This window comes from Corvus cornix, chromosome 2, assembly GCF_000738735.6.
Source record: "Corvus cornix cornix isolate S_Up_H32 chromosome 2, ASM73873v5, whole genome shotgun sequence".
Taxonomy (NCBI): domain Eukaryota; kingdom Metazoa; phylum Chordata; class Aves; order Passeriformes; family Corvidae; genus Corvus; species Corvus cornix.
This window is the reverse complement of record NC_046333.1, coordinates 8,243,600-8,271,563: the sequence shown is the minus strand read 5'-3', so window position 1 is coordinate 8,271,563 and position 27,964 is coordinate 8,243,600. Positions and strand designations below refer to the sequence as shown.

Below are 27,964 nucleotides of genomic sequence, written 5' to 3'. Positions count from 1 at the left end.
GCTTAAAGGAAACTCTGAGTAGGGCTTAATGTCTGGCATCAGGATAATGTAGGTATAATTTATCACATGTGAAATATGGTGCTAAGTTAAAAAATCAATGAGGTGCAATAATTCATTTCTCTATACTGTGTAAGAAAGAGATTGGGATGTGGAAGTGGCAGGCTGTTCTATAAATCCCATAGGTTTTTTTTAGACAAGAAAAGTGAAGAGTGCATAGGATCAAGAGGGAAAATATGGGCTCAGTACTACCTTGAACAGGTTATGAGTGACAGTAAAGAGCACAAAGCAAAGACTGTTTTCTTCTCTGACGGGGTTTTAAGGAGAATGTGAGTAGAGGTAGATGACAACATTGGTGTGTATTTTTAAAAAATAGGGGTTTATTATTATTTCAAAGCCATTTCCTTGTAATACAAGTGTAACCAATCTCAAATATTTAGAGGAAATTTGAAGAAGGTTTATAGTGATAATGTGCTGAAAATACATAAGGAGTCACCAAGTCACAGAGGGAACAAACTGAGAAGACAAAGAGCTTATGCAGAAACAAAGTGTTTTGGTGGCTTAGAACTTCAGCAGAGCAGATCGTAAGGAACCACTTGCTTTAGTATTTGCTATTTACAAAGAGCAAGTGCTGCCAAAAGCAGTGATGTATATACAGGGTTTGCAACAACCCACGGAATTAAATGACAGTGAAAGTCAGAACATGTGGCATTCGTCCAAGGAATCTGAAGGAGCTAAAGAATTGCTAACTGAATTCCTATTAAAAGTTAGGTAATTAATCAGGAAAATGTGATACAATAGAGGAAAACTGGAGGTAGCCAGCTTCATACAAAACTGTGTTGTGGTAAGTGGTTCTGAGAATGCTTCCAGGAATTACAATGGTGAACTTCTTTTGGTGTCAGGACACTTAACTGATAAATTCCTTAAGGATAAAAGACCCAAATCTACAAAGAGTCTGGATGGAGTATAATTCTAAGGAAAAATAACCCTGATTGTTGCAACAGTATATCTTGCTGCTCCAGCCTTATAGTATATTTCAAAGATTAAGAATTTAATGGAGAAATTTACAGGTACATATATAGTTTTATCAAAAAAGACATGAGTTCCACAAAAAATACTGGACAAAGTTTTTCTAGAGAAGCTAGTAGCACAGCTCAGCATAAAAATAAAAACTTAATAGTTAAAGTGAGACAAATAAAGCCAATGAGGGGGAAAACTAAGTTGGTGATAGAAAGCAAAAGAATTTCTCAGAAAAATAAATCGGTCAGTGGGATGTCCAAGGATCATTGTAGGTGTGTTTAAACGACCACAGAGACAGAGCACGGGCCACCTCTTTTTCTTACACACCACGTCTTACTCCCTGAGCTGCCTTGTGTGTGTCGCTTCCTGCACCTTCCCAGACCATGGAGGTGTCACAGGCCTTTTTGTGCTGCACCCTATTGTGAATCTGATTTTGGAGGAGAGGCTAGAAGTGGTGACTAATGACATCCCTATTTGCTGATGAAACAAAATAAAGCGTTTTCTCACCATGTTTCTAGGATAAAACCCCAACCTCAAACACAGGAAGGGTCAAGGGGGAAAATAGAAATGATTAGAGGCATGTGGGGAGCTTCTTTACAAGTAAATTAGCAAGAATGGTCCAGATTTGCAGCTGATGAAAATTGGCACAGTTCCATGAGAATCCGTGGCACTTTGCCAGTTTACACCAGCAGAGAACTTGCCCCAATATGTTTTTAATATGAAAACCAGGGCAATTGTAGCAGAGACCTAGAGCACAAGACTGGCATAATTGTGAAAGCAAGGCTGTGCAAAGGCTAGAGGGTGTGTCTTTAGAGATGTGGGCTTCTTTGAGTGCTGCTTAGGATCAGTTTTTACAGTCAATGCGAAGTTGATGTCTAATTTTTGCTGTAGGATGCAGATTTCTTCTGTCATATCCCAGTCTGCTCCTGTCTAGCCCTTTCTTCTACCTTTTCCCAGTTCCAGTTCTATGTTCCATTGGCATCAGGGAGGGCTTTTTTAAACTATTCTACCTAGGCTCCACAGAGCAAAAGGGGAGCACTGAGAGTGCAGGAGGCAGTTTAAAAGTCCATACAGCTGTCAAGGTGTTTCTGCTCCTCTGCCATCTGCCCAAATCAGCTTCAAGGTGGGGAACCTGCCTTCTGCCTCTAACTCTCTGCATCATACAGCTTACTGGGACCTACAAGATCTTTGTGGAAAACCAAGTTAATGCTTTGTGGATGGCCCACACTGAGCTCAAGGCAGGCTTGGTGATGTGGTTGAACTGCCCAGGCTGTACCGCCCAGCTGTGGATCCACAGATCTCGGGCTGTGTAAAAGCCACAATTTTTCTGATCCTGGTGCCTGTGTTTTCCTACACTGGTGCAGAAAGCATTCTGTGTAGACTACCAGGACAACAATAGAGGCTGGTCAACTGCTGGGGGTAAAATATGGTTAAAGTGGTTTCATTTTCAGAGCTCTGGGAAGATGGAACATGCCAAAGACAGAAGCTTTAAATCTGCCAACTCTGACAAGACTCCCTTGTGCACATGTAGAAGGACATGCCCCAATTTTATCTCTTTTTCTGCAATTACTGCACCAATAATATCTGAGAAAGGCGCAAATGTCTTGAATGTAGGCAAAACAGTTTTTCCATTCACATGGAAGGTTTTTACAGAAATCTTCCAGAAATGTTTCTTCCCAAGACAGAAACCTGGCGTGGAAAACAGCTCAAGTTTGGCAAGGTTGTGAGCAACTGAAAATATGTAATAAAGTGGTGTTAAACCACTTAATTATAAACACAGTTACCAGCTAAATAATTTGTGCAGTGAAAATGTGCTTGATGCAGCTAATTGCACTTCCTGATACTACCTGAAATAAAAGGTGAATTAATGAGAGGGAAACACAAAGTTAATGAGAGTTAATGAGACAAAAACCTGTGCAGATAGTTACATCCACATGAGGGAGAGAGAGAGGGAATCCCCGCTGCTTCTGTAGGGCAAGCCACTGCATGGAATAGTAACACCTTCTAGAATTCATTTTTCACTGTGAGGTTTTCATTTGTTTTACCAGTCACCATCACTTTATAAACTCTCATGACCATCTTCTTTGCTCATGTTCTCATTTGCCCTTGTCTCCTCAGATTCTTATTGGTTTTTGTGTGTTTTGGCCTGAGTGGAAAGTCATTGAAGGAGCCCATGTGCTCATTCCAGAGAGGAGAGGAGGAGAGGGATCCCTTGGGCCCTGGCTGTGCCTGTGCTTGGCCATCCCTGCCTTGTGTGTGATCATCGTGACAGGGTTTGTGCCATTCTGAGGGACAGATGTTGCTGAAGAACAGTTTCAGATGACATCATTAATATTCAGAATTATTTGTTTCAAGTCACAGTGACTATAGCTGCCATACAAGCTCAGATAAACCCAAGTTTTTTTCTCCTAGCACTGTATTGCACAATAATGGACCTTTTAAAGGAGCTGTTTCTTCTTCTAAACCAGAAGTCACTTAATATTTTAGATACTGGTTGCTGGGCTATTGGTGCATGCTGATGCCCTGGTATTTCTCATTTTAAATTAATTTTTCTCCCTATTTTTTAAATAGAGATTCATTTTTTTATTTTAAGTGCCTATGAAATGCCTGTTTAAATGCATATTTATTTTCTAGTTTAATTTTTTATTAACAGAGAGTAAAATTTCCTAAAGACCCTCATATTTCTAATTAGAATTTGTCTAAGAGGTGAAAGAACCAGCATAATATTTGTTGAATAGGGGACACAAATGCTGTTGCTAATGTGATGTAGCTATTGTGCCTGTGTGAGGCTTATGTGCCTGAGAGAAAATAAATATTTATTCCAAGTATATCTGTTGATTTGACAAATATTATTAAATCTCTTTACATATATCATCTCTCCTAAGTAGAGTTTTGCATATTTTTTTTCTAAAATTATACTTTGGATTTGGAAGAATGAGTAAAATCAGACATCCTCTCAAAAACATGCTACATTTATGGTAGTCCATACAATTAAAAAAGTAAATTGCCATTCAGTTTTAGCGTTGTCGATACTGATGGAAAGGTTGCTGAGTAGTTCTTGTTGAATGAGATTTTCTCTAATGTTTAAGCCACCAATAAAACCTCCAGTTAAGCCCTTCATAGGAAACTTAAGAATTGACTGATGGGAGTCACATGGTTAAATCAGTGCTTGTTATTCATAATTTATTCAATGGTTGATGGAAAAAAATTGTCCAATTATTTGACAAATACTGCTTGGCAAGATGATTTACAGAGAATAATGCAAGTATTTGTTGAAGAATTTAAAGTGACAAAACCTGCTAAAATTACGGCCTTTATTCTCAATGCAGTGATTAGAGCTGATTGAATGATATTCAGACAGTTTGACTAATTTTGAATAGTCCTTACACAGGCAATATTCCCATTGACTTCAGCTGGAATTTTGCCAGAGTAAGGACTGCAGGATTGGGCCTTTGAGTGTAATGTCTTGAAAGGGTCCCTTTATAAAGCAGCAGCTTAAATTCTGAACCGCAATGAAAACCCATTTTCACTTTCCTCTGTTACTTTGCCTGTTCTGTGGAATTGCTCCATATGAATGTTAATCCCATTCCCTCTTTATCAGCAGAGGGTGCTATGGGAGTTTTGTGCTCTCCAGTAGCCTTTTGTTTATGCACAGTTCAATCTAATTTAAGTTGAACTGACCATTTCAATGGGAGTCAAGTGTGTATTTAAATGGTGTGTGGGAGAGCCATAGTTTAATGGCAAACCATTTCTTTAATTGATCCAAGTTAAAGAAGGGAGACATTTTAAAGTGGATATTTTCAGATCCCTGGCCTCTACCCCCATACCCTCCAAAATGGGTCACTGGTCATGGTCTTACACCTTTGCATGATAAATGATAGTATTTGCATGTGTTTTTGAAAGGCAGGTTCAGTATTAAAACTTACTAGAAATGTATAATAAACTAATATTTTTGAATGTAATCTTCTGTGACTTTTTAAAGTTCCTGACTTTTCTAAATATTAGTAGGACTTCAATACAAAAAAAATAGTGTTTACAAATCCCTGACATGGAAATGCTCATATTGGAAAAATGGATTTTGGTAAGTCAGTATATCATATGCTTTGTTACAAGAGTATTAAGGTTGTAAAGTCAAGTATAGAGTGAACAGAAAATACATAGGCAATCCTAGTTCCAGTTATTTTTTCAATTGTTCATCATCATCCTGACAGGGATATTAAATTACATGATTGCATAGCTACTTTTTTCTCTGAGATGTCTGTGCCTTTAACATATACAAAAGAGATTGCTGAATAGGAGCTTTATGAAATGTTTCTTTTTATCTGAATTGCTCAGTGTATACCACTGAGTTATTTGCTGCACACCATTCTGTCCAGCATTGAATGCATGATTATCAACTTCCTCAAGTATCTTTCTATAGCGCTACCGTAAGAGGGTGGTTTATTAATCCTTTGGTTAATAACTGTTTAAAAGTGTTTTTGCTATTTAATGCATGAGGACAGAAAAAATGGTGAAATGCAAGGTAAAAGTGATCAATTTTATTAATTTGAGATGCCTTAAACCTCTTACATTTCAGAATACTTTACACTTGTAGAGAAAGCCGATCTGTGGCCAACTCCAGCAGTTCTGGATTCTCAGCCCTTTCATAAATCAAATCTGTGATCTCAGGCAATCTGGGTTTTCAGAAAGTAAGGGCCAGACAGTCAGAGTTCAGCAGTGCAAAGTTCAGAGTAATCTTTTCAAAGTTCAGAGTAATCTCTTCAGCACCATACAGGTTGTGGCCAAAACTGACCAGACTCCAACACTAGAGGATTATGTTTTTTAATTTTATGACCACATTTTAAACTTTCCTCATGCACTGCCTGTCTTTCAACTCCTGCTGTAAGTGAGAGAGTTTCTTAAAGATGGCATTCTCATTTTCTGCACATTTCCAGCTGTGATGGGTTCCCAGCCTGTTGGCCTCTTGGTACATGGAATGAAATGGCTTCATGTAGATGATCATCTAATGGTCCAAAACTACTAAGGTGCTGAAACAAAGTTATGGAGGAATTCCATAAGGCTGGTTTTTTCCAGCCTTAATTTTCATAATGCCGTCCTGTGGGAGGAGGTGAGACTTCAATTTTGTTGGGAAGGTGATTGTAAAGTTGCACCTAGAAACATGCTGGCTGCTTGACACACTGGCAAAGACAAAAGCCATGGATGCACTGGACAATCTGCTGCTGTTGGTTGTTCTTCATTATGTGGCCCAGCTTCCACTGTGAATTTTGTAATTGAACTTCTTTATCCAATCATCCTTAAACTTTTCTGCCTCATTCTCATTCCACTGGGATAACTTGCAGTGTACCTTTCTAACCATGACTGAAGAGAGAGGGGATAGCAGACAGAGGCAATAAAAGGCACAAGTAAGAGAAAGCATACAGCTTTCATTGCTGGTGGGCCTGGTAGCTGCACGCAGACAGAAAGGCACACCAAGCCCTGCCAGGGGATGGAGCTGTGATTCAGGAGGACAAGGTACACACACTCCAGCTGCCCCAATAGGTTTCAGTGGGTCCAGCTTTGCTACTTATTATTTGCTCTACAGTCAAAATTTCCGCTCAGTCTGTGTGGGTAGATGTGCAGAAACTCATAACTTGGCTGAATTTGTGGACATTTTCACAAGAACAACAGAATATTGATGCTATGGCAACTGCTGTGCCATGTTTCCAAATCCTGATCTGAGTCATGGAGGGAGCAGTAGCATCTTCACCAAGCAGCTGTAAAAGGTAGTTTTTATTTAAAATGTAAAAGATGGGGGGAGGAGGGAATAGGGAAAGAAATGTATTCATCCTCCCAGCCCTGAGAAAGAGCAGAATTTTGTTGGGCCAACATTTCTCTAAAATTTCAGCCTTAGCAGTTTTCAAGCCTCTCAGCCCAAATCATTACAGTTTGAGGAAGCTGTGAACTCCTGCAAAGATGGTATTTTAGTGGGAAGTCTGAGACAGCCTTTTCTAAGAGTGCTGCCCTCTGTAGATACTGCATTCTCTACTGTAAACCATAATCTTCTGCTGGTGAGAAAGTTTTGTTCATTGCTTTTGTAGTGCCTCCTAACCATCTTAGAAATACCTATTTTGATTAACTCCAGTCTTTGCACACATAAGTTCTGTTTCCTCTGGCATCATCAAAAGCATTTTTATGTTGTCTTTTTGTTTTAAATGGTGTTTTGAAATCCAAAGATAACACCTTTATTGTTTGAGGCTGTTGCTAGAACAGGTGTAAGATGATGAGTTCCCTGAAAATGCTTGCAATAATGTAAGAAAAGGTTGAATTTCTAAATTGAAGACTGCCCATTTTTTTTCTTTTGCTTTTGTTTGACACTGTAACTGATCAGTGTACTTCACTTCTGAATGTGTTTAACTGGAAATTTTGCTTATTGCTTATTTTCACAGTTGTGTTCTTAGCACTTCCAATAGTAGAATTTTCTTGTAGTTCAAATTATTGTCATTTTTCCTTACTGATCTCTAGAAGGTGGCTTTACTTTTTAACTGCTAAGGAATAAGGATGCTATTGTTAAAGATATTTTCACTGTGATATTTCTCTTAAGTAAAGAAATGAAAAATTTTTGTATTTAGGTGGCTATTTAAGAAAAGTGATATAATACTCTTCTTAAACCTAGTGCTAGAGAAAAATATTTGACTTGCTGTTTATTTACTTGTATTCAGTCATTGAAAGAGTATTTTAAGTGGTGATTTGTACTAGAACAAAACAGATTCAGAGAAAGTTTTTCTTATGCCCATTGAGAAGGTTAAGTGAAGATGGAGATTTTTCTTTGTATGTAAATATTAGGATATTTATATTTATTATATTTATAATATTATCTCTGTGTTTTTACTGCTGCTCTAACTCTCTTTAAGAGTTGCTGAGCACTGAGACCTAAGCAGCCAGGAGAGATCCAAAAGATGAAACTATACTTGCTCATCAGGAGGAGCTTTCTTGCCAAGTTTTGTAGCACAGAATGTGTTTTGTTTTATTAGTTTTTACTGCTGTAAAAGTCTCTTTAACCTGCTTTTATGCAGGTTACAATAAGGAAGCCAAATGCTTTCCTAGCTTGTTCAGATCACTTGTAAAATTATTGCTAGCAAACTTAATACTGCTCCATCCTTTTCTTTATTTTCATTCTTGCTAAGCTCTTCTGCCATGCTATGTGCTCTTATTTTATGTTATGTCCAGTTTGAGTGAAACTGTCCTTGTATTGATTCTTGTGGTTACCTGCCAATCACTTCACTTTGCCTACACTTCTCCATATGCAAGGGCCTTCTTTCTTTGATATCCTCCCTGTCCAATCAACATCTCTTCCTAGTTCCTGGGATGTTTAACTTTTAGATTAGGCTATCAAAAGGTCTTAAATCTCAGGCAAATTACATGCAAGTCTGTTTAGTATAGATGTTTATCAAATCCACACTGTTTTTTTCCATTCTGTGTGTCAATTATTTCTGCTTATATCCCACTGATTTTGTTTCTTCTTCACACCACCAGTAAATAAGATCCCCTATTTTCAAGGATTTTCATTATTTTTATGTTGTATTCTTGTGTCAAAAGCATTTGAGCATTCTTTCTGAGGGGGATGGAAAAAGGAGGCATTACAGAAGGAAAGGTTTACATGGGAGAAGGAACCAGAAGAATGAAAGAAGAAAAGAGAAAGGAGAGAAATCTATTGATCTCCCACAGAGATACAATTTATAACTAGAAGTAAGAGCTCAACATGGAAGGAATCTTTGTTCCTTCATTACATAATATCCTTATGCCAGCCAGGGCAGGGTACAATACCTAAACATCTGTGAAGTATTTATCAGGTATCAATGTATTTGGATTCAGGCTTAAACACCAAAGTGACCTAGAATATTTTGTTCATGATGATCCAAAACCTGCAGAGGGACAGATCTTCCCAGTCTGAGTCACTTAGATAACACAACAAAACCAAGAGGCTTGGACGTTGAGAGGGCAGAGCACCTACAACGTGAATTGGAACAGTGCAAAAGTGGGCATTCTGCTTCTGATAAATCTTTATGAAGAAACACTGTGCAAATGAAACAAAACAAACTGAAAAAATATTTTGGAGGAAACAAATTAGAAAAACTCATGATTCTTCTTATGGTTTAGTGTGTTCATTAGTTATCTTGCCATGTTCTTTCAGGAGGAACCAGGAGATATATGCAAGTGTGATTGCTCCTTTTTTGCAACAAAGCCCTGTAAGAACCAGGACTTAAAATTCCAAATCCCACTGATCTGCTGCTTCTTTGATGCTAAAGGCAGACTGATTGGGAACTACTAAAATATGCCCCCGTTCAGTAAACAGTGTAGGAAATTCCAGTTTCTCCTGCTTATGGAAGCTTAGTCTTAGTCTAAAGACCACCTGAGATCATTATGTATTGCATTACCTCTCAGTGCCTTTATCCAGGGAATTCCAGGAAGTAATTTATCTCATGATACAATAGCCTTTGGTCAACAGCCTGTACCCTTTGTACAAAAAGTAGATAATGGCCAGTACTAATGATATTGTCCTGGGAGTATGGGCTGTAAATCCCTTCCAGGAAGTCTGGCAAATACTTGGGTATTTGGCATGAGTATCTGAGCAAACTTCAGTCAGGACAGGTTGTGGATGGTTTTGTGCAGGGCAGTGACTGTGTGTAGATACTGTGGCAATGCACATTAGTTTGAGCAGATGTTTGCCAGCTTAAACTCCACTCATTTAATTCCTGACCACCTTTCTCTAATGAGCAGAAGTGTGGTGGAGAAAATTGTCCATAGTATTCTAGAATTCCATTACTATTCTTGAATGGTAATCAAGGACAGCTGACACCTGGTCATTGTGAATAGTATTTCATAATGCTTATGTTATCAAGTGGCTGCTTAATTCCTCATCTGTCACCTTCAGCCTTATCCTTCTGCTGGCAGAATAAATACACACCCTTCCTTTGGAAGCATTTTTGGAGCAGTCAAAGAATTGTACTATTTTCCAATTTTCTTTGCTAACTATCATTTTTAAAAGAGCCCATTGATGTCACAGTTGTATCATCCATGTAAGTGAAAGAATGCAGCTGAGATTTGAAGTGTTTTGATGCTCACTTTTCCTTGTTCTTGCTGTATCTAAACACCCAAACCAGTTCAGCTTCTGTTACTTTTTATTTATGCTTTTATACCCATTGGGAATTACTTTCCTGGAGGTGTCAGTCTCAGCTGAATGAGCTGGGGTGCAAAATGCTGTGCGTTGCACTGCACTATCCCTTCCCTCTTCCTCCAAGGCTTTATGTTAAAAACACCAGCCCTGGAGAGACATAGTATGTATCTGGACATGGAGATCCATGATTCACAGAGCCTCACCTCCACTTGTTTGGTGCTCTCTGTCATTTGAGATTCCTTGAACACCCAAAGGCAACAAGCAGCAGTTCAGCTTCAGATGGAGTTTGGGCTGTAAGAATCTGGACCATGAGACCTTAGGAGCTGAAGTATGACCACCAGTGTGTCTCCTAGAGGTATTGATGGGGGGAGCTGAGGGTAAAGAAGCTGGTTTTCTGTTAATAACTTTAGGCATGTAAAATACTTGAATAGTGAGATAGTAACAGCACTTGGCATCATCTTGTGACTTACTTTAGATTGGAATGGCCACCTTAGAAGACAAGCTCTGTATTCCTTCAGACTTGCTGGTATTACAGCTACGTCCTACTAACACTGTCTGCTCTTTATCAGACCTTTGCCACTATGTTCCTGTTTGCCTGCTGTAATGAAATTCTCAAATGAATGAACTGGAAGCCACCTCTGAATAACACACCAATTTTTCTTGAGTATCTGAGTCTAAGACTCCATGGGTGGGAAAATGCTTTTTTATGTTGTCATTTGGAAGTGGTAAAAATCTGTGCAGTAGAAGAACTAGGGTACAGTGTTTCTTGGTAGTTACATTCTTTAATGAAATAGAAAAAAATTTTGATGTCTTTACAACCTGCTCAGCACCTTTAGATGGAATTTTCTCGGGTAATGAATGTTTTCTATATCCAACTGATGCCTAGGTTTTAACTTTTATGTTTTCCTGATTCTGTACTGCTTAGTGTGTAACTCTGAGGTTTCTTGTAGCTTAGTGTGTAACTCTGAAGTTTCTTGTAGCCTGTTAATTTCTGCTCTCTTGTGCTAGGTAGACATAACAAAGCCTCTCCAGGCCTGCTCTCCAAGATCACCCAGACCATCCTAGGCCCAAAAAGTATAAACCAAAGAGCCTCTTAGGGGGGCAAGCAGAGGGGAAATTACATCATTGAACTGAAGCTTTAATTGGAGAATTAACCCTCATATGCAAATGAACCAAACCTACAGAAGTGTGAAGAACTTGTGACCTGTTGTCCATCTCGGGGTCCATTTTTGGCAATAGCCTCTGGCTCCCCAGGGCGTACCTTTGAAGGCCTTTCAAATAAATACCTATTTTATTCTTTTACTCCTGACCAGTCTCTGTTTCTGGGAGGCCTCTTAAGGCATCACAACCTTTAAGCAATTACATGATGTTACATAATACATTTTGTTGGCAGCCCTAAAACTTTTCTCTTCTGGGAAGAAACTTCCCAGACCATATTCCCACAAGAAGTAAGTTTTAATATGTATCTCCCTGATCCTTTTCTTCTTCTGTTCAAAGAAAATGTCAGCTCTCTTTAGAATTGGCTAGGAAGCATTTGCAAGAGGTTAAGTGATACTACAAATATTCCTTAATTGAGTTTAGATGCATTCCATGCATTTTTACACCAGCATCAAAGAAAACATCTTTCCAAAGATAAGCAGCTTCTTCTCATATTTCAAAAAATCATCACGTATTTTCATCAAGCTTTCAGGAATGAAAGCTGCTGGACTGCAGTGTTGGCATAATAAAAAAGAAAGGTGCACACAGAGGTTCTGTGATCCGGAGGTGACAAGTGCAGAACAAACAGCGCGTGAAGACATCTTCCTACCTGACAGCATCCATCTCCAGCAGTTCTTGCTCTTGTACAGGCTCAGATATGTTTGATCAACTTTCAGATGATTATCCTGGCAGGAGCAGGTGAAAGCAGTCATGATACTTTGACTCAGAGTAAAGTACAAGGCAGTCTGAAGGAACCGTTCATTAGCAGTTGATACTCTGTTGACAGTGAGATTCATGTGAGGAAGTCAGGATGGAAACTGTTTTTCCATTTCCCTCCTTTATGAGAGAGGTTTGGTTAGGGCGGTATGTGCAGGGAATTTCTGCTCTCTGACTTGTATATTAACACATCTCATATTCGGATTTATCACTGCAAAATATGAGTCTTGTTTGTCTGCACCTGATATTTCCAACTAAATGACATGATTTTTCTTTCACCTGGGTTTAGTTTTTTAAAGGCTGTTTTGAAACACACCTATTCCTGTGACAAAACCAATGCAATTCTCTGTGAGAAATTTGAAATCACTCAAATTTCAAGCAGCTCAAACTAAAACCCGACCTGAATCTGTCCAAGAAGAGTTGATTATATTGGTAGCATATATTGGTACTTTGGGATTGGTTACCTGATGATGGTTTTGCTCTTGAATGGAGTCACTGAGCTGTTGATGCCCATCCCAGGGCGTTCACATCAAGTGTGACTCTTTGCAATATTCTCCATTCATGCAACTGAAAATGAATTCAGGTGAATATGTGTGAATGAAGAATAAAAAATTAGAAATCTAATTTGTTTGAATAGTTTTTGGAATATGAATGCTATTTTTTCCCTTTTCTCTATTTAACCAGTTTTAATGTTAAATAATTTAATTTTATTGAAGAATAAGATTTAAATTCTTGTCAGCACTGAAGCAGATGAGGTCATGCCAGTAAATCCAGTGGGGTTATGGATTTTTAATTTTCTTTCATTCAAAGCCACATTAAATAAACAGAGAGGAATAAAGACTCCATAATACAAATGAGAATCAGGCCAGTGGTGTATTTTCATATTCCTAATATCTGTGCCTCTTTTCAGCATTCGTCTTGTACCTCACATTCTACCATTTGTTTCTTTTAATCTGTGTCCATCTCTTCATCACCTCTGATACTTTATAACATTATTTGACCCTAAACTTTGAGTGACATGACCTGGCTTAAACAGATGGTTGGGTTTAACTACTAATGTTATCTGCTGACAATTGCTATCCTGCACACATTTGATAAAGAAATGCCTTTTGGATTATAGGTTTTTGCATTTCACTTTAGCGTTTTATCAAATACTCCTATTTTGTCACTATTATAACCTATTAAAATTCTCTCCTCTATTACAAGGAAATGTGATTTTTAAAAGTAAATAGATGCTTATGCAGGCTTTAGTGATTACAATCTTTGCATTTCTTCCTCCCAGTTTCCTCAATGAGACAAACTCTCCTGTTATTCTTAATCTTCCCTGAGCCATGAATTGTCAAGTGTGCAGTAAGACGGAATCATGCTGGTGCATCATGAGAGGTGAAGGCTGGTTGGAGAAATTGAGCTGTGAAATAGAATAGAAAGGGTACAAATGTAAACTAAGACAATAGTTTGAATTTTTTCCTGTGTCAGATTTACAGAGTTGCATCAAAATTGGATTAGCTTCTAACATGACTAAAAGATAATGAGATAACGAAATAAAATTCTGCATGGCTAGACTCTACAGTTCCTCTTCTGCATTTTTATAATAAAACCAGGAATTCACGTGAATATTTTACCTTTTCTGCAGTACCTTCTCAGCTCTTCCTGCAATTAAACAAGGCTTACCATAAATCAATGTTTAATTACTTATAAAACTGTAAAAGGATTCCATACCTTATTCTGGATGCCCTGGCATCACATTCTTCAATAAGCATCTGAAAATGGAGCTCTCCCTGGCATCAATAGATAGTTACAGTGAGCACAATTAACTAAAATGTGCTCCTGCACACAACACCTTCAACAAACCATTCCTTTAGAGACAAAATCAGGAGCTGAAAGTTCTCAGTATCCTTGTGACTGCGAGCCCTGGTATATTAAAAGTTTATTTTCTTTGTCATCCATTTTTATGGTCTTTGTTCACCACACTTGTAAACACCCTCCTATGTCCTGACAGACTCCTTTAGCAAAAAAAGAAGTGTACAAGAAAAAGTCTTAAGTAATTTATCTTTTATTTGCTGTAATAACAAACTGCATTTTTGACTTTCCATTGTTTTTCAGTGAACAAACTTTACATTGCCTGGTTGTGCTATGATGCTCAGGCCAGCTGATGTAAATTAAACATACAGCATTTGCCTGTATAGGGGATACTTGGTTCTTGATGCAAAGGGCATGAATAAATGAATAATGTTTACCCAAACTCTTACCAGTATACTCTTGATTCTGATAGTTTCTGACTACAGTGGCAATGATTTTGAAAGTAATGAAAAGCTTCTTAAAAATAGGAATAATTTGTGAGACACATTTGTGAGGACATTTTGAATGTGAAATGAATGCAGACACACTAAGGTATGCACTGAAATTGGAAATTTTTCAAATTCCAACCCATACAATCCCACCAAATGCCTAATCCTCTATTGCATGTCACAGGGTTGGGCAGTCTTAATTTTTCTTACCTGGACACATTAGAGAGCATCTGAGAGTCTTTGATCCATAAATTGTCCATATTCACTCTCAACGCTAAATAAAGAAATAATATAAAGGCCAAAGGCAGCGAGAAATGCAGCCATAAAACTTCCAGGCCCTATGACAGCTGAAGAAGATGGACTGTTCTCAAAGAAGCAGAATTTTTAATTCCCACAACGGATTTACTGGTTGTCTTGCAGGTTGTATCATTTCAAATGAAACTGAAGCAGCACACACCAAAATGCATCACAGATTTGGGATACCTTGGTGGTAAGGGGGGCTTTCCTTATGGTGACATCTCTTGTGCAGAGACCTGCCCAATTTCAACTGATTTTGGGTAATCGTGAGACATTACAGTGACAACACAGGCATAGAAGATTCTTGCACTAAAAATTTGTAGTAAAAAGCTGTTTTCTTTCACCTGCACTTGCTTCTGGCATATTCTTTTGCCTGCACAGCTGAAGCAATCATTCTTAATTAAAACCCAATAAAACATGTCCCATTTCTCAGTGTGACATCCAGCATTTCACTGCCATTGGGAGAGCTCATGTTTGGAAAATGCCTGATTGCTACCATGCCTTTGGTATAGTTACATACTTGAGAATTCTTCATGTTTAACCTCATTTTTTTCTTTATTTGGTCTATTTTCCTTAACCGAGTTTGCCTCCAAGGAACCTTTTTTGGCCTTCCTCTGAAAAAGGAGGACACCCAAGGCTGTCCTTACTGTTTATATGCATGAAAATGTGAAGAGAGATAAGGCAGAAAATTTAAATGCCACCACTTGCACAGTCTAAATCTGTAAATCCCCACAAAGTTAGGTTAATTAAAGTCCCTGTCTTCACTAATCAACTATTCATACTCTGTCTTACTCCAAAAATGCCATGTACATGGGGGATTAGTGAGTGTCAGATTATCAGATATCTGGCATCAAGTAACCAAGCAAGATGTCCAAACTTCTGTGATTCACTGGAGCTGTTTATATTTTTCCAGCTGGAGTAGGCATTCATCAGCTCTGGGAAAGCAGAGAGGGAAGTACACCACACCTCCAAATCCCATTTACTTTCTCCTTTCCCACAGGAGAGAATCACTTTGTTGAGAGACAAGGTGGTTAGAAGTTAATTGCGATTTAATTACCCCCTGTGTATACTTTTGCAGCTAAAGAGAAAGACAGCTTCTCAGTTAGTATCTTCATGCTTTCAAAAATAGCCCAGTGAGGCTTTCAAAAGAGGTCTGTAAAGTTGGGATGCACATTTTACACCTACAGCCAAGTGGATCCCTCGGTCTTGCCTCACAAGATCCTCACAAATGCCTTGAGGCGCCATGTTCTGGTTTGTTTTTTAAAGATGCTATGTCTGATTAAAATGGTAAGATTTCTGAGACCAAGCTAGAGGTGTCCATCAATCAATGAACACAATATTAATGAAAATATTGCCAGGATTTTTTTCATTATTTCTATAATTTTGACAGATAGGATACAGTGCCATAAAAACATGAAATAAAAAGACAGCCTTCCTCCTAAACCACTTAAAATCTTAAATAATCATTTAAGGGGAAATTTTCAGATAAACCTCTGAAAATCTAACCTATTCTGTGGCCATGGTCTTTTAAAAATATAGCATAGCTGTTAGGCTGATAAAGACTACCTTCTAGCAGCTCTTTATTTTGCCATTAACGTGAAAATACAATTATTGTCATATGATTTTTATTACTGCTATCAAAGATTGTTTTTACAGGATGGGGTGTAATTGGGTTTTATAGAAGCCACCACAGTGAAATTCAACTATTTGTCTGATTTCAAAAGCATGCATGTCAGTCTAAAATTGCAGTTTACTCAGCCTACCTGATACAGAGGCAGAGTGAAAATACGCGTAACAAAACAAATGCTAAAACCAACATTTTCTGGAGAAGATTGATGTGTAGTAGATATGGCAGAAGACTGAGCTTCAGGAATCAAGTGCCGCTTTTTTTGTTGTTGTTTTCTTTTTAAAATGTTTTAAATTCTTGTGTGAAAAGGCCTATGTAAATGCTTAGTATTGGCTTGTTCCCATTTCTTCCACGAGCTCCTTGTTTAACCAGGGACTAATAATCACTTAGCTTTTGTATGGCTGAGTTTACTCATGAGTGTAGTCACTATGAGTATTTTGACAGAGGTGTCTTTATGTTACATTCCTTTCTGAATCTGAAGATAAAAGGCTTTATTTTAATAACTGTCTAATTCCTGAAGCGACACTGACGTATTAAGTAAAACAGTACACAATTTTTATACTGCCTTCTATTAAAAATGCTAAGCCCTGAATACATTTTGCAGACATATATTTTCTCCTTCATATTTAAAGAAGAGGAAAGATGGATGCTGCTAGAAGTTTTGAAACACAAGGAGAGCTGATGGTAACACGGTACATCTACAGTGTTCTGCAAGGCTCTGAATTCTGTGGACTAATAATTTTAAATGCAAACCACAAAATTTAATCTTTGGCATCTTACAGGATAGTTTGGCACTACCTGAAAAAAGTTCTCAGGCAAAGTGACAGGAATATTACTTTGTTTTTTACAAATACCTTTTTGCTGGAATTGCTCTTAGTGCATTTTGCAGATGGAGAAATTGAAACGCAGAGGAAAGCAAGGCTTCAATGCAATAAGGCAATAAAGTGCATCTTTATTATGAATGATTGTTCTTAGGTATGTGCCCACATGTTACACTGGCTTGGGGCTGAATCATTTATTTGGGATGGTACAGCAGACAGCCCCAGAATTAAGACTATTGGAATCTGTTGATTCTCATTACTCTATTTTTTTGCTGGATTGCAATTAATATCAGCAGCAAAGATGAGAAAATGCAATCAGAAAAGAATAAACCTGACCAGCAGGTGGTTAACACTTTTACAGAATAAGACATTTTCCATTTTTATTAGCATTAAACAATCAAGTGACACTGGTGGTGATGGAAGAGAATATACTAGAAAAAGGGGCATTCCATGTGCAGTTCAAGCCTATATGTGCATTGAAAAAAGACCACTGAACTCTCCTGAGTAGTTTTTAGAAATAGTGTGACATTGAGAGATGTTGTGGTTATTATGCTCTTTGACATTAATCCTCATGACTAAAATTTTGTGCATGCAGCTCTATGAAATAAATACGTGCATTTGACATAGAACTCCTGCAGATCAACAGCTTTATTCACAAATAAAAGCGTATAGTGTTCAACAGACACTTTAAAAATAATGTATTTTTCCTGCTTTTATAAAGAAGATTTAAATTGTTCAGTGTGTTTGTACAGCTAAGATATTTTATCGATATCATGTTCCATGGTGTCCGGCTTTGGGCTTTGGAAGGGACCAAATGGTTTCTGAAAGTTTGTTTTGGTATTTTTTCTTATTTTTTTGGACAAGATAAAAGAATGTAAAAGACTATTTGTATTAAACAGATTAAGCTGTTAGTAAACATGTCCCCTTTAAATTAAGTGGTGGTGAAGACAAAGAAAGTGCTTTGTTGTTGTCAGATGGATTTGTCTTAAGTCAAATGGGCAAACAAGTTAAACATCAGTCCTCTTTAAATCCCTAATGGCTGTGCAGATTAAATCTCAAAAGGTCTGTAAAATGAGTAAAAAAATTAAATTGCTTTACTTCTTCCTGTCGTTTACTTTGGCTAAAGCATTTTTCTTCTTCCTTTTCTTTTTTCTTCTCTTTTTTCTTCTCCTCCAGCTTTTGAGAACTTTGTTTTCAAACTGCATTAGCATACAGACACATATTAAACAAGAATTTCACTTCTCTGCAGTCTTGTCACTTGTGATGAATACATCCTTGCTCAGTAAGTGCTGGTGACACATCATTGTGGCAGGTTCTGCCTCTCAACAGAAGGATAATTAATCTTGCTATCAACACTCCTAAACAAGGGTAGCTGGTTCAAAGTTTTTATTCCATAGAGCTGCTTTGTGTGGGGTGGGATTCCTTCATTTGAAATGGCTGCCTGTGAATCATGGCTTTTCTGTGATTAGCTTTTCTTTAATGCTGGGACTGTGGATCTGTGTGGGAACAACAAAATGAGCAGGTTTTGTGCTGTTCTGACCTGGTACTTTTATGCCTCAATAAAGTGGATGGGTGCAGCATGTGATTCAGAAAATATACCAAGTCCTAAGGTGGCCTCATAGGAGTGTGAAAGGGAATTCCAGGTATCCTTCTACAGATTCTTCTTCCATCTGACTGACTACAATGGGAATTTGGGTGGTTTGGTTTTCGCCAGGAAGACATCCGAAATATCTTGCTTACACCCCCCAGATATGAGTGTGAAAGTATTTTCTGTGCACATCCAACAGCTGTCAAGCATCAGAAGTATTGGAAAGGGGACAGAATGCTAGCTCGCTGTGCATTTAAGACTGACTATTCACCATTTTTTCCCCCAAGAATTTCATCATCCCAGCAGCTCTGTAATGATGAAAATCAACCAATGGAGTATTTGCTCCAATTGAATTTTCATTCAGTTTATTAATGATAAAGAAACTCAACTTCATGCATATTAAAAGAGTGTTGATTGAAGGTCACAGAGGTGTTAGCTGTGGTGTCCTGGCTAAATTCCAGTTGGCTAATTACAATCTGCCTTCCTAAAACTCCCTTGTAGTTTCATTATTTAGATCATTATCTTTTTATATTTAGTTCCAAACTCCTGGTAACGTGGCTCTATTTTTGTTAAAGGGCTCTCATTGTTGAGCATGTTGGGTCCTGGGAAGGCAAATGGTGAAGCCAACTTCCTGCCTCCTTGGATGCAGTATTGGTGATATGGATATGGGGTTTAAGTGGGAATATATCTAGCTGCACTACAAATAAACTGAGGCATGTTTTGCAATGTCATGTCTCACTCTGTGACTGTCAATTACTGCTCTAAAATCAGAGGGCACCCATATGGAAAGGTGTATCTTTTTGCTACTGACTTCTAGTTACCCAAACACATAATTTGATGTGATTTCTCTCCCCACTCTTTCATTTTTGAATTGTGTGCTACTCACTCCTGCTTGCCTGATACTTTTTACCTTTCTGGCAAGCAGCCTTTATTTTTTGCAAAGGTTTGTTGAAGCAAGCAGGTCAGATGGACAATCTCTTTTTTCTGATTGTCTCATGTTAGTTGTTTTCTCCCAAGGCATGTAAGCTGTCTGTGGCCCTTCTAAAGGGGTCATGCTGGGAAGCACAGGAATATGTTTTCTGTTTTGTGGTGCAGAACACGACTGCCCTCCACTCCAGACAAGCCTCTGTTTGGTCAGGCCTCCCAAAGCCCTCTGTAGGAAAGAGAGAGGTTCTGTGCTCCATTACCCACTTGGTTCTGTACTCAGGGAACCGTGCTGCAGCTTGCAGAGCTGATCCATAGAGTTAGGGGGCATTTGGTATCAGCAGTATTGTTTTCACATTTAACAGGCGTCACACATCAATGGTGCTGTCTAGTAGTAACAGGCTGAGGTAAAATTTGGCTGTGGTTTGTACTGGCTTTAGCACTACACTCCATTCGTGGTCTTTGATTGCTGAAGGTCCACTGTGAACACTGAGGAGAAGCAGTGAAGCAGCTATTTAGAAATGGGTTCAAATGCAGTTGAAATAATTTGCTCTAGAGATTAGGCCCATGCTCTTAATTGAAAAAGGGAAGGAAAATGATTTATCAATTATTCAGCATGTTTTCTTTGTACGAAACACTGAGGGTTTTTGTAAGTATGTGTGTCTCAATATAGTGTTTTTATTGAACTATTAAATGTAATTAGAAACCAAAGGTAAATGGTGTCTCGGTGAGTCAAGAAAGCCACAGAGGAGCTGAGTGGTGTCTGTAGCTTTCTGAGCATTGTCAGTTCCCCAGGAAGCCTACCTAAGGGTGATTAGCTCTTTACTCAGGCTTACTTCAGCTTGTTTCTAACTAATGATGATTTACCATTTAGCTAAATGCTAAGCAGCGTTTGTTTGACAGAGTGCGAAGTGCGGGCTCAGAGAAAAGCAGGTAAAGATTCACAACAAAGGGCCTGTCAAAATACTTCTAACAGACTGTCACAATGTTAAACAATTTATTAATAAGCCTATTAATACCCAAGGATATTTTTGTGTGTGTGTCTTGAGGTTCTCTTAAAAATATCAGTGTTTAAGATGCTATCCACACAGGCTTAATGCCAGAGAAAGCAATCCCATTAAATTGGACCTCATAAATATTTCATGAGGTCCAATTTAAAATTAATCTTGGCATGAAGCCAAACCAGGCAGTATATTTGCTACTGTATTAAAAAGAAGCAGCAGATGAGGTACTTTTTCACAATAGTAATCTGACTGGATTTTTTTGCACAATCCTATCAATATTTTTAATAATACAGCTGTTAGTTTTGGCAGGAAGAAATGCATTTCTTTCATCACCCGTTCACTCGCGAATCATACTGCAACTAGTGTATTTTAAATGATGTCATTCTACAAAATTATTTTATTTTCCTGGTGATGAAATCTCTGTTTTCTGAAAAAAATGTCACCTTTCCACTTGAAAGAAAATAAATAGTCAGACCTGTAATTTAACAGGGGGAGTGTAGGTTTCTTTGGGAAACGGCTATGAAGCAGTCAGTTTTCAAAAGAAATTTAGGCAGGTAGAAGGTTTTCAATGTGATTTGAATCTGAAGTATCTTGGTCATCTGGGAAATGAAGTTTAGGTTTTTAAAGTCATTTTGATTGTGAAATTTACTTCCTAGTAGGCAAATTGGAAGAAATGTAATTTGACAGCAGTTGAGACTCAGTGAAAATGCAGGTATGCTAGAAATCTTCTAGGGAAGCCTTTATACATTTTTTTGAGACAATGTGTCCAGATTTTAATGCCTCTTTGAGTCATTCAGAACACGGAATCAGAGCACATAAGACACAGGCAGGGAGAAGAGAACTCATTTACTTTGCTCATTTAAGAGATCAGATGGTTCTGGGGGACTGACTGATGGGAAAGAAATTCAGGCTGCAAAAAAATCACTGCTGAAAGAAAAAGTCTCCTACTCTTGGCAATAAGCATCAGATGAGGTCTCTAAATAATTACCAATTTTTGACACAATATTAGGAGACTTTCTGTCTTTCATATATCGCTTGTTTTCCTAACCTTTGTGCAAATTCCAGTCTTGAGAATTTCCTTTATATATTTGGAAAACACTTATAAATGTGTATGTGAGCAAAGGGAATAAATAATAAATATAATGACAATATAAGAGCTTGAGTAACAGTTTGTGTTTTATGGCTTTAAAACTGGTATGAGGATGAAGAAGAAAGCCTTTTATGCTGGAATAATTTCTGGGAGACACTGGTAAGAAACAAGATTACAGGGTGTTTAGAGATGTGCGTTTCAATAAGGAGCAATCACCATTCATATGCATACGTTTCATTTAAATGCATTATATACACTAGCAGATTGGGAGGCAATCCTGAAACACTGAACATAATTTATTTGGATTTGAAGAAAGCCTTTGCTTTTGTGCCTTACAATGGATTTGATTTACTAAGTCGGCAGACATAGAGAAAGCAAATTCAAATGGACTTGCATTTGACTGGGGAGAGGGGAATAGTGGTTATATGAATGAGGAAATGGACAAAGGTGCTGTGGAGGGAATGCCATGGGCTTTGGCTCACCTGATTTGCTGCCTGAAATTCTTGTTTAGGTGCAATAGAGTGAAGGGGGAAGGGTGACTTGTGCCTCCTGTCTTAGAGATGAATTGAATCCTCTTGTGAAGTGCTGCTGTGTCCTGTTTACTACTGTGTCCTCCTGTGTCTGTGGATGAAGCCTACAGACCTCTATTGGACTAGATGCCTCGTGTGAAACTAGACGAGGTGAACACCAAGTTTGTTCTTTCCTATAGGTGTGACTTGTCTCTTTTCTTGATTGCAGTGAGTGAGAGACTTAAGTGGCCGTTTGATTTATATGGACTCTTCTCTAGTGGGTTTGGGACTGGGCCCTCTGTTGGTGGAAGGGAAGGAAATGAAATGCTTCCTGTGTAGGAAAGGTGACCTTTATCAAACACTACTTAGAGTGGCAACACTGGGTGAGTTATGCAGGGCAGGAGCAAACAGCTGTGGAAACCAGCAGGGATTCACTGAGAAAGGGTCACCTCCAAGCTGACAGCAAGAGCTGATCCCAGCTCAGGAGTGAGGTGTGTATGTTAGTGCTGCAGTTACATGTAATAGGCTCTGAGATCTGCATTTCAGAGACCGTGACATGAGAATAAAAGGGCACCTAAGAAACAAGATGGGTTTGAACCTTCCAAAGATAGGCTTTTCAGGATGGGGAAGTGAAAGATGAAGATTTTTGAGAAGCAGGGACTTAATGACTTTGTGGAACTCTGGCCATGAGATTTCTATTGTGGAGCAAAATTCGGTCAAAAATTGAGTCCTGTGTAGATTTCAATTTACCTTCCCAGTTATAGAGAACCACAGAATGACTGAGGTTGGAAGGTACCTCTGGAATTTGTCTAGTCCAGCCCCTCCTGCTCAAAGCAGAGTCAGCCACAGCAAGTTACTCAGGGCCATGTCTAGTTGGGTTTTGAATATATCCATGGATAGAGACTCCACAACATCTCTGGGCAACCTATTGTAGTGTTCAGTCACCCCTACAAGGTAAAACCTTTTTCTTATGTATAAGTTTAATTCCTTGCTTGTATCCCTTGTTTTCTTGGATACCACTGAGAAGAGTCTGGAACTGCCTTGTGTACACTATCTCAGCAGTAGTACATGCAAGGCCATGGTAACCTCAATGTTGAGTCTCATTGTTGCTTTAGGCATTCTTTCCCTCCCAATCAAAGTGCAGCTCTCAGTATCTTTCTCTAGACACCAGATTTAAATCCCCAAATACAAGAATTAGGTTGTCTTTCTGAAGATAATCAGCTTTTTCATATGATTTTTCCTGCTTCTCTGTTTCTCATATCCTCTCAGCAGAAAGAAATCCTGTCTTCCTTTTGGCCCAGGATGTAAATTTTGAACTAATAATGAACTTCCTCAGTTACGCCAAAGAATGGAGAGCTTCCAGTGATTAAGAGTGAAGGTGAGAGCTCATGTCTTATAAAAGAAAGGATATACTGGATGGTGGTATATAGATATCTTAGCTGGGCATATAAGAAGGAAGAGAAAAAAATTAAATAAAACATCGTAATATGAAGAAAAGTTAATAAAAAGACAAATTGCTGTAATCTGGAAGCTCGCCCACACAAAATGACAAAGAGGGTAGAAAGTCTGGAGTCTGGTAGCTAACAACAGGATGACAGTGATTCACCCAAGTGACTGCAGAGAAGGCAAATAGAAAGTCTCAGGCACTGTGTTTCCAGTAGTGATAAAGACTATTGATGTCATCCCAAAAAGCACTGTTAAAGCCTGGGGTGGTTTAGCTTAGCAAACGCTGTGCTGTAAGTGTGTATGTCTGCTCTGTACACCTAGCAAGGGAGGAAAAACCCTGGTGCTGGTGAAGCTGGAAGATGTTGACATTAAAGCAAATGGGTTTAATCATCCGTGAGTAAGGCTGGCAACGTGAACAATATTTGTATCAGAAAGAGCAGGTAAAGTTCTGGAGCCACCTCCCATTACAAACTGTGAGGAAATAAGAGTGGAGTGTGCTCAATTTATAAAAGGGTATAATGCAGTATAATGCAGTAGATTATGTCAGCTCACACTGGCATCTCCAGTCTAAGTGTCAGCTGAGATGTCATTATAAGTCATTTGTAATAGTGTTAGAGTATTAGCCTATTCTAGATCTTTGGTAGCAGTGAATATTTGTCTAAAAATAAATAAAATATAGGGTGACTCCAAAGCCTACTGAAAGAATAAAATTAGTTGAATACTAACATTGATTTGGCGAGACTTAGGAAAAGCTATGCATATGAAAATAGAATTTATTGATTTCTGTTGACTGCAGCATAACTGGAGAACATTCTCCAAGAAGAGGCAGAGGTGTTCTTAGAAGTGGGACTGGCCGATATTTAGTGAAACTCTGGAGCTGATAGTAGATAAGTTTGGCACTCTATGAAAGGAGATCAGCATTCCATTCAAGTTGCCATCCTCCCCGTTCAAAAGCAGACTTTTATCTTTTGCCATCAGAAGGAGAGCATGTGATTTTTGCAACCAGGTGTTTCTGACCATACGCCAATATTATTAATATCAACACATTAATAATATTATTAGAAGATTATCTGCTGTGCACATAGAGCTACATAACATTTGCAATTTCGTATGGTAATGAGTGTTGGGAATGAGCTGGAAGTTGAAGTAGATTTGTATCTACAATAGCGAGCAGTAGCCTGACAACATGCCACTGTTTCTCCATTATACAGGGTAAGATTTATACCAGACTACCAGCACACAAGGTTGATAGCATTATCTTTGGCTACATATTTTATAGGGGATTTTTGTTGAATAGAAGGAAGTTGCTTGATTCTAGATAAGATTTTCTGTGGAAATTATGGGGCCAAAACTCAGATATTCCAGTTGTAAGCTACACCTGGAAAAGGAGAAAGAATTTGACTGGATGGCATGATGATGTCTACTTATGATATTTCAAGAATGTGTTTGAGATACAGGTGATGTACCCTATAATATCAGAACTTTTGTTTTTGGAAGAAATTTGGTGTCAGTTCTGGCAGTGCTTTATTGTTGCTTCAATTCATTCTGTGGAGTTTCAGGGATGAGGCCATTGTAGAATTACAGGGTTTATGGCTTTACTAATTTACATCTACACCGGTGATCTAGATATTTAATCCACTCATGAACTAAAGAGATTTTAGATTTTTCATGGCACATCCAGATTCATCCAAACTTTTTATTTCGACTGATTTTATGGTGTGGAATTTTCTGTGCCTTTGAAATCTGTTTCATTCCCTCCTCCTTCCACCCTTTAAAATAAACCACATTGGCTTTAGACTTACTTCCTCTGCAGATACATTTTAGGATTGAGTGGTGTTACCCTATTATTCCTTAACTTGCAGTCACCTTTGTTTCCTTTTGTAGTTAGAGCATTCTAATGTGTTTTGCTGTATTTACATTTTCCTATGAAATCTTTTTCCTTTCTTAGAATAAATACTGGGACATGTCTTAAGAGACAAAGATTGTAATTCAAGTACTTACCTTCTAGAGCACATTCTTGTTTTAAATAAAAATATAGAAGTTCTCTTGTGCAAAATCCAAGTTTAGTCTGAGCTGAGTAAACATGAATTGTTAAAGCGTAACAGTAAGAAAAAGCCATATTCTGCAGATAGATTGAACCTGCAACGTGATTACAATTAGGATTAGTAGAAAACAAAACATTGCTTGCATAGACAGACTCGGGTTACAGCAGAGGAGCTGCTTCTTACCCTAATTTTATGGGCTTTATGTACTAGAGATAAATGAGTATTCTTAAGTGGAGTGAAAGGTCTTTCGAACTCTCTCTGGAATTTCAGAATTGAAATTACATTGTTCTTCTGGTGTAGATGGGTACAGACAGGTAATGCAAGGCCAGGTGAATTGTATCAAGGAGACATTTTTATTAATTTGGCATACTTACAAAATGCTTTTTATCTGGATGGCAATCAAAGCCCTGAGATCTGAATCAATGTCAAACCCTTAGGACAACATTTGGTATTACCACATAGCATGATGCTTGCAGAAAGCTAAAGAAATCTAGCAAGTATGATGTGCTCAATGAGTTTGGCATACCAGAAGCATTTTTTGGATCCCCAAGAGTAAATTTCTGGGGAGAATTAGATGTTCATTTTTACAAACATGAGTTGGTACAATGTTTGGGTCTGATAAAGGATTATTTATGGAAACAAATTTTAAATGTATCTGGTTTTAAATGTTGCAGGGATTATAAGGGACTCCATTCATGTGTTTAGAAGTAGGATTGATTACTTCTTCGATTTGGTTTTATCATGAAGATCAAGACTTCTTGAAACAGGACTTTGTGATTTACCTTCTTTAAGGCCTCATCAGCCATAAATACTTTCCCAAACATCAATGGCATGTTATGTGATGTCCATGAATTTACACACTCATGTCAACCTGAGTGCCTTATATGTCTAGAAAGGTGAAGTTTGTATCCCACAGATGAGGAAGGAGAGTGAGAGAATTTGATAGATAATTGAGTTTGTTCCAAACAAATTGGGTGGCGCAAAGTAAGGAATATACATGAAAGGTGGTGAAAGGGATGGATTTGCCAGAGCTAAGGAGTGTAGGAGGAGATGAAAGTAGAGATGTGGCTTTGAAAGAAAGCTTTGAAAGAAAGAAGAAACATGGATGTGGGAGATTGGAGGAGATACACTGAGAGAGAGGAGCCATAGAGAGCTGAGTTTCAAGTGCAGCTGAGCTGGAAGGGAGAGTGAGAATGTGTTATGGAAAAATAGGAAATTGAGTCTTAGCAGTGAGGATGGCAACAGAAGACACAAATGGAGATGTAGAAAGTGGAGAAACTTCAGAGTCTGGGTATGAGGGCTCTGCTAGGGAAAATGATGGGGATTTCATCAGTAAAAAGGCTGGTGTCATCAAACTTGTAATAAGGAAAAGAAATATGACATTATTCATATTGGGTCATATTTTCTGTGAGCTAAATGGGCTTCACCAGAGAGAGTTTACCTAGCAGGTGCACTATGAAGTGATCTTGAGGATTAATGACATAATAAAAATATAGACATTTTTGGGTTAGGGTTTAGAAACTACAGGATCTGTAGAATGTGGGGAGACAAATTTTCAGGGTATGGTAGAGGAGGTCACCTAAGAGACTGAGAGAGGTAATTAGAGTGGAGGAAATTGTCTGAGAGAAAATCAAATTAAAAGCTTCAGAATGCAGCCTGAGAAATGTCACTGTTTTTTATCAGTTCTGCTTCTCCTAAAGATTTATAAAAGACATTTATTGCACCAAGCAGTCGCTACTGGTGGAACACAGATAGAGGAACAGAAAGATTGGTGTTTAGAATAAAGGAAACTGCCTCTTGAGAAAAATGGGTGACAGTCTGCACTTTTCATTTTGTTTTTAAAAATGGATTAAATCAATTTGTGTCTTCCATTAAAGCCGAAATAAATTGAATCCTAATCTCATTTTGTCAACACTCTGGGATCTTGGAAAAATTTTCCTGATTTTCCCCTGATTTTGCCTCAACTCTACTTTGAACCTGCATGCCTTTTGAGAAACCCTCATAGCTAGGCACACAGGGCTGCATTTTTGTTTGTTTTTACAAAGTATGTTTGTTTGTGGTAGATATGTTCAATTAGTCTTTTAAACCACCACATTTCAGGAAGTGATCTAGAGTAAAGCCCATAATTTCTATTCTTCTCTGTATTTTATAAATACAAAATCACTGACTGAGATTTCTTGTGCGAAGAATGTATTGATTTCTTAAAAGTAGCTAGAGAGTAAAGATGCTTAAAGAAGTGT

General features: G+C 38.1%; 1 protein-coding gene across 1 annotated transcript in view; it reads right to left on the bottom strand.

The window, feature by feature from the left end:
* Positions 1-15,915, bottom strand: part of RNF32 (ring finger protein 32) — a 31,191-nt gene extending 15,276 nt beyond the window's left edge. The window contains 1 exon segment of the mRNA XM_020584253.2: positions 15,856-15,915. Within this exon segment, the coding sequence (XP_020439842.2) occupies positions 15,856-15,915 (60 nt within the window).
* Between the last annotated feature and the right edge of the window lie 12,049 nt (positions 15,916-27,964).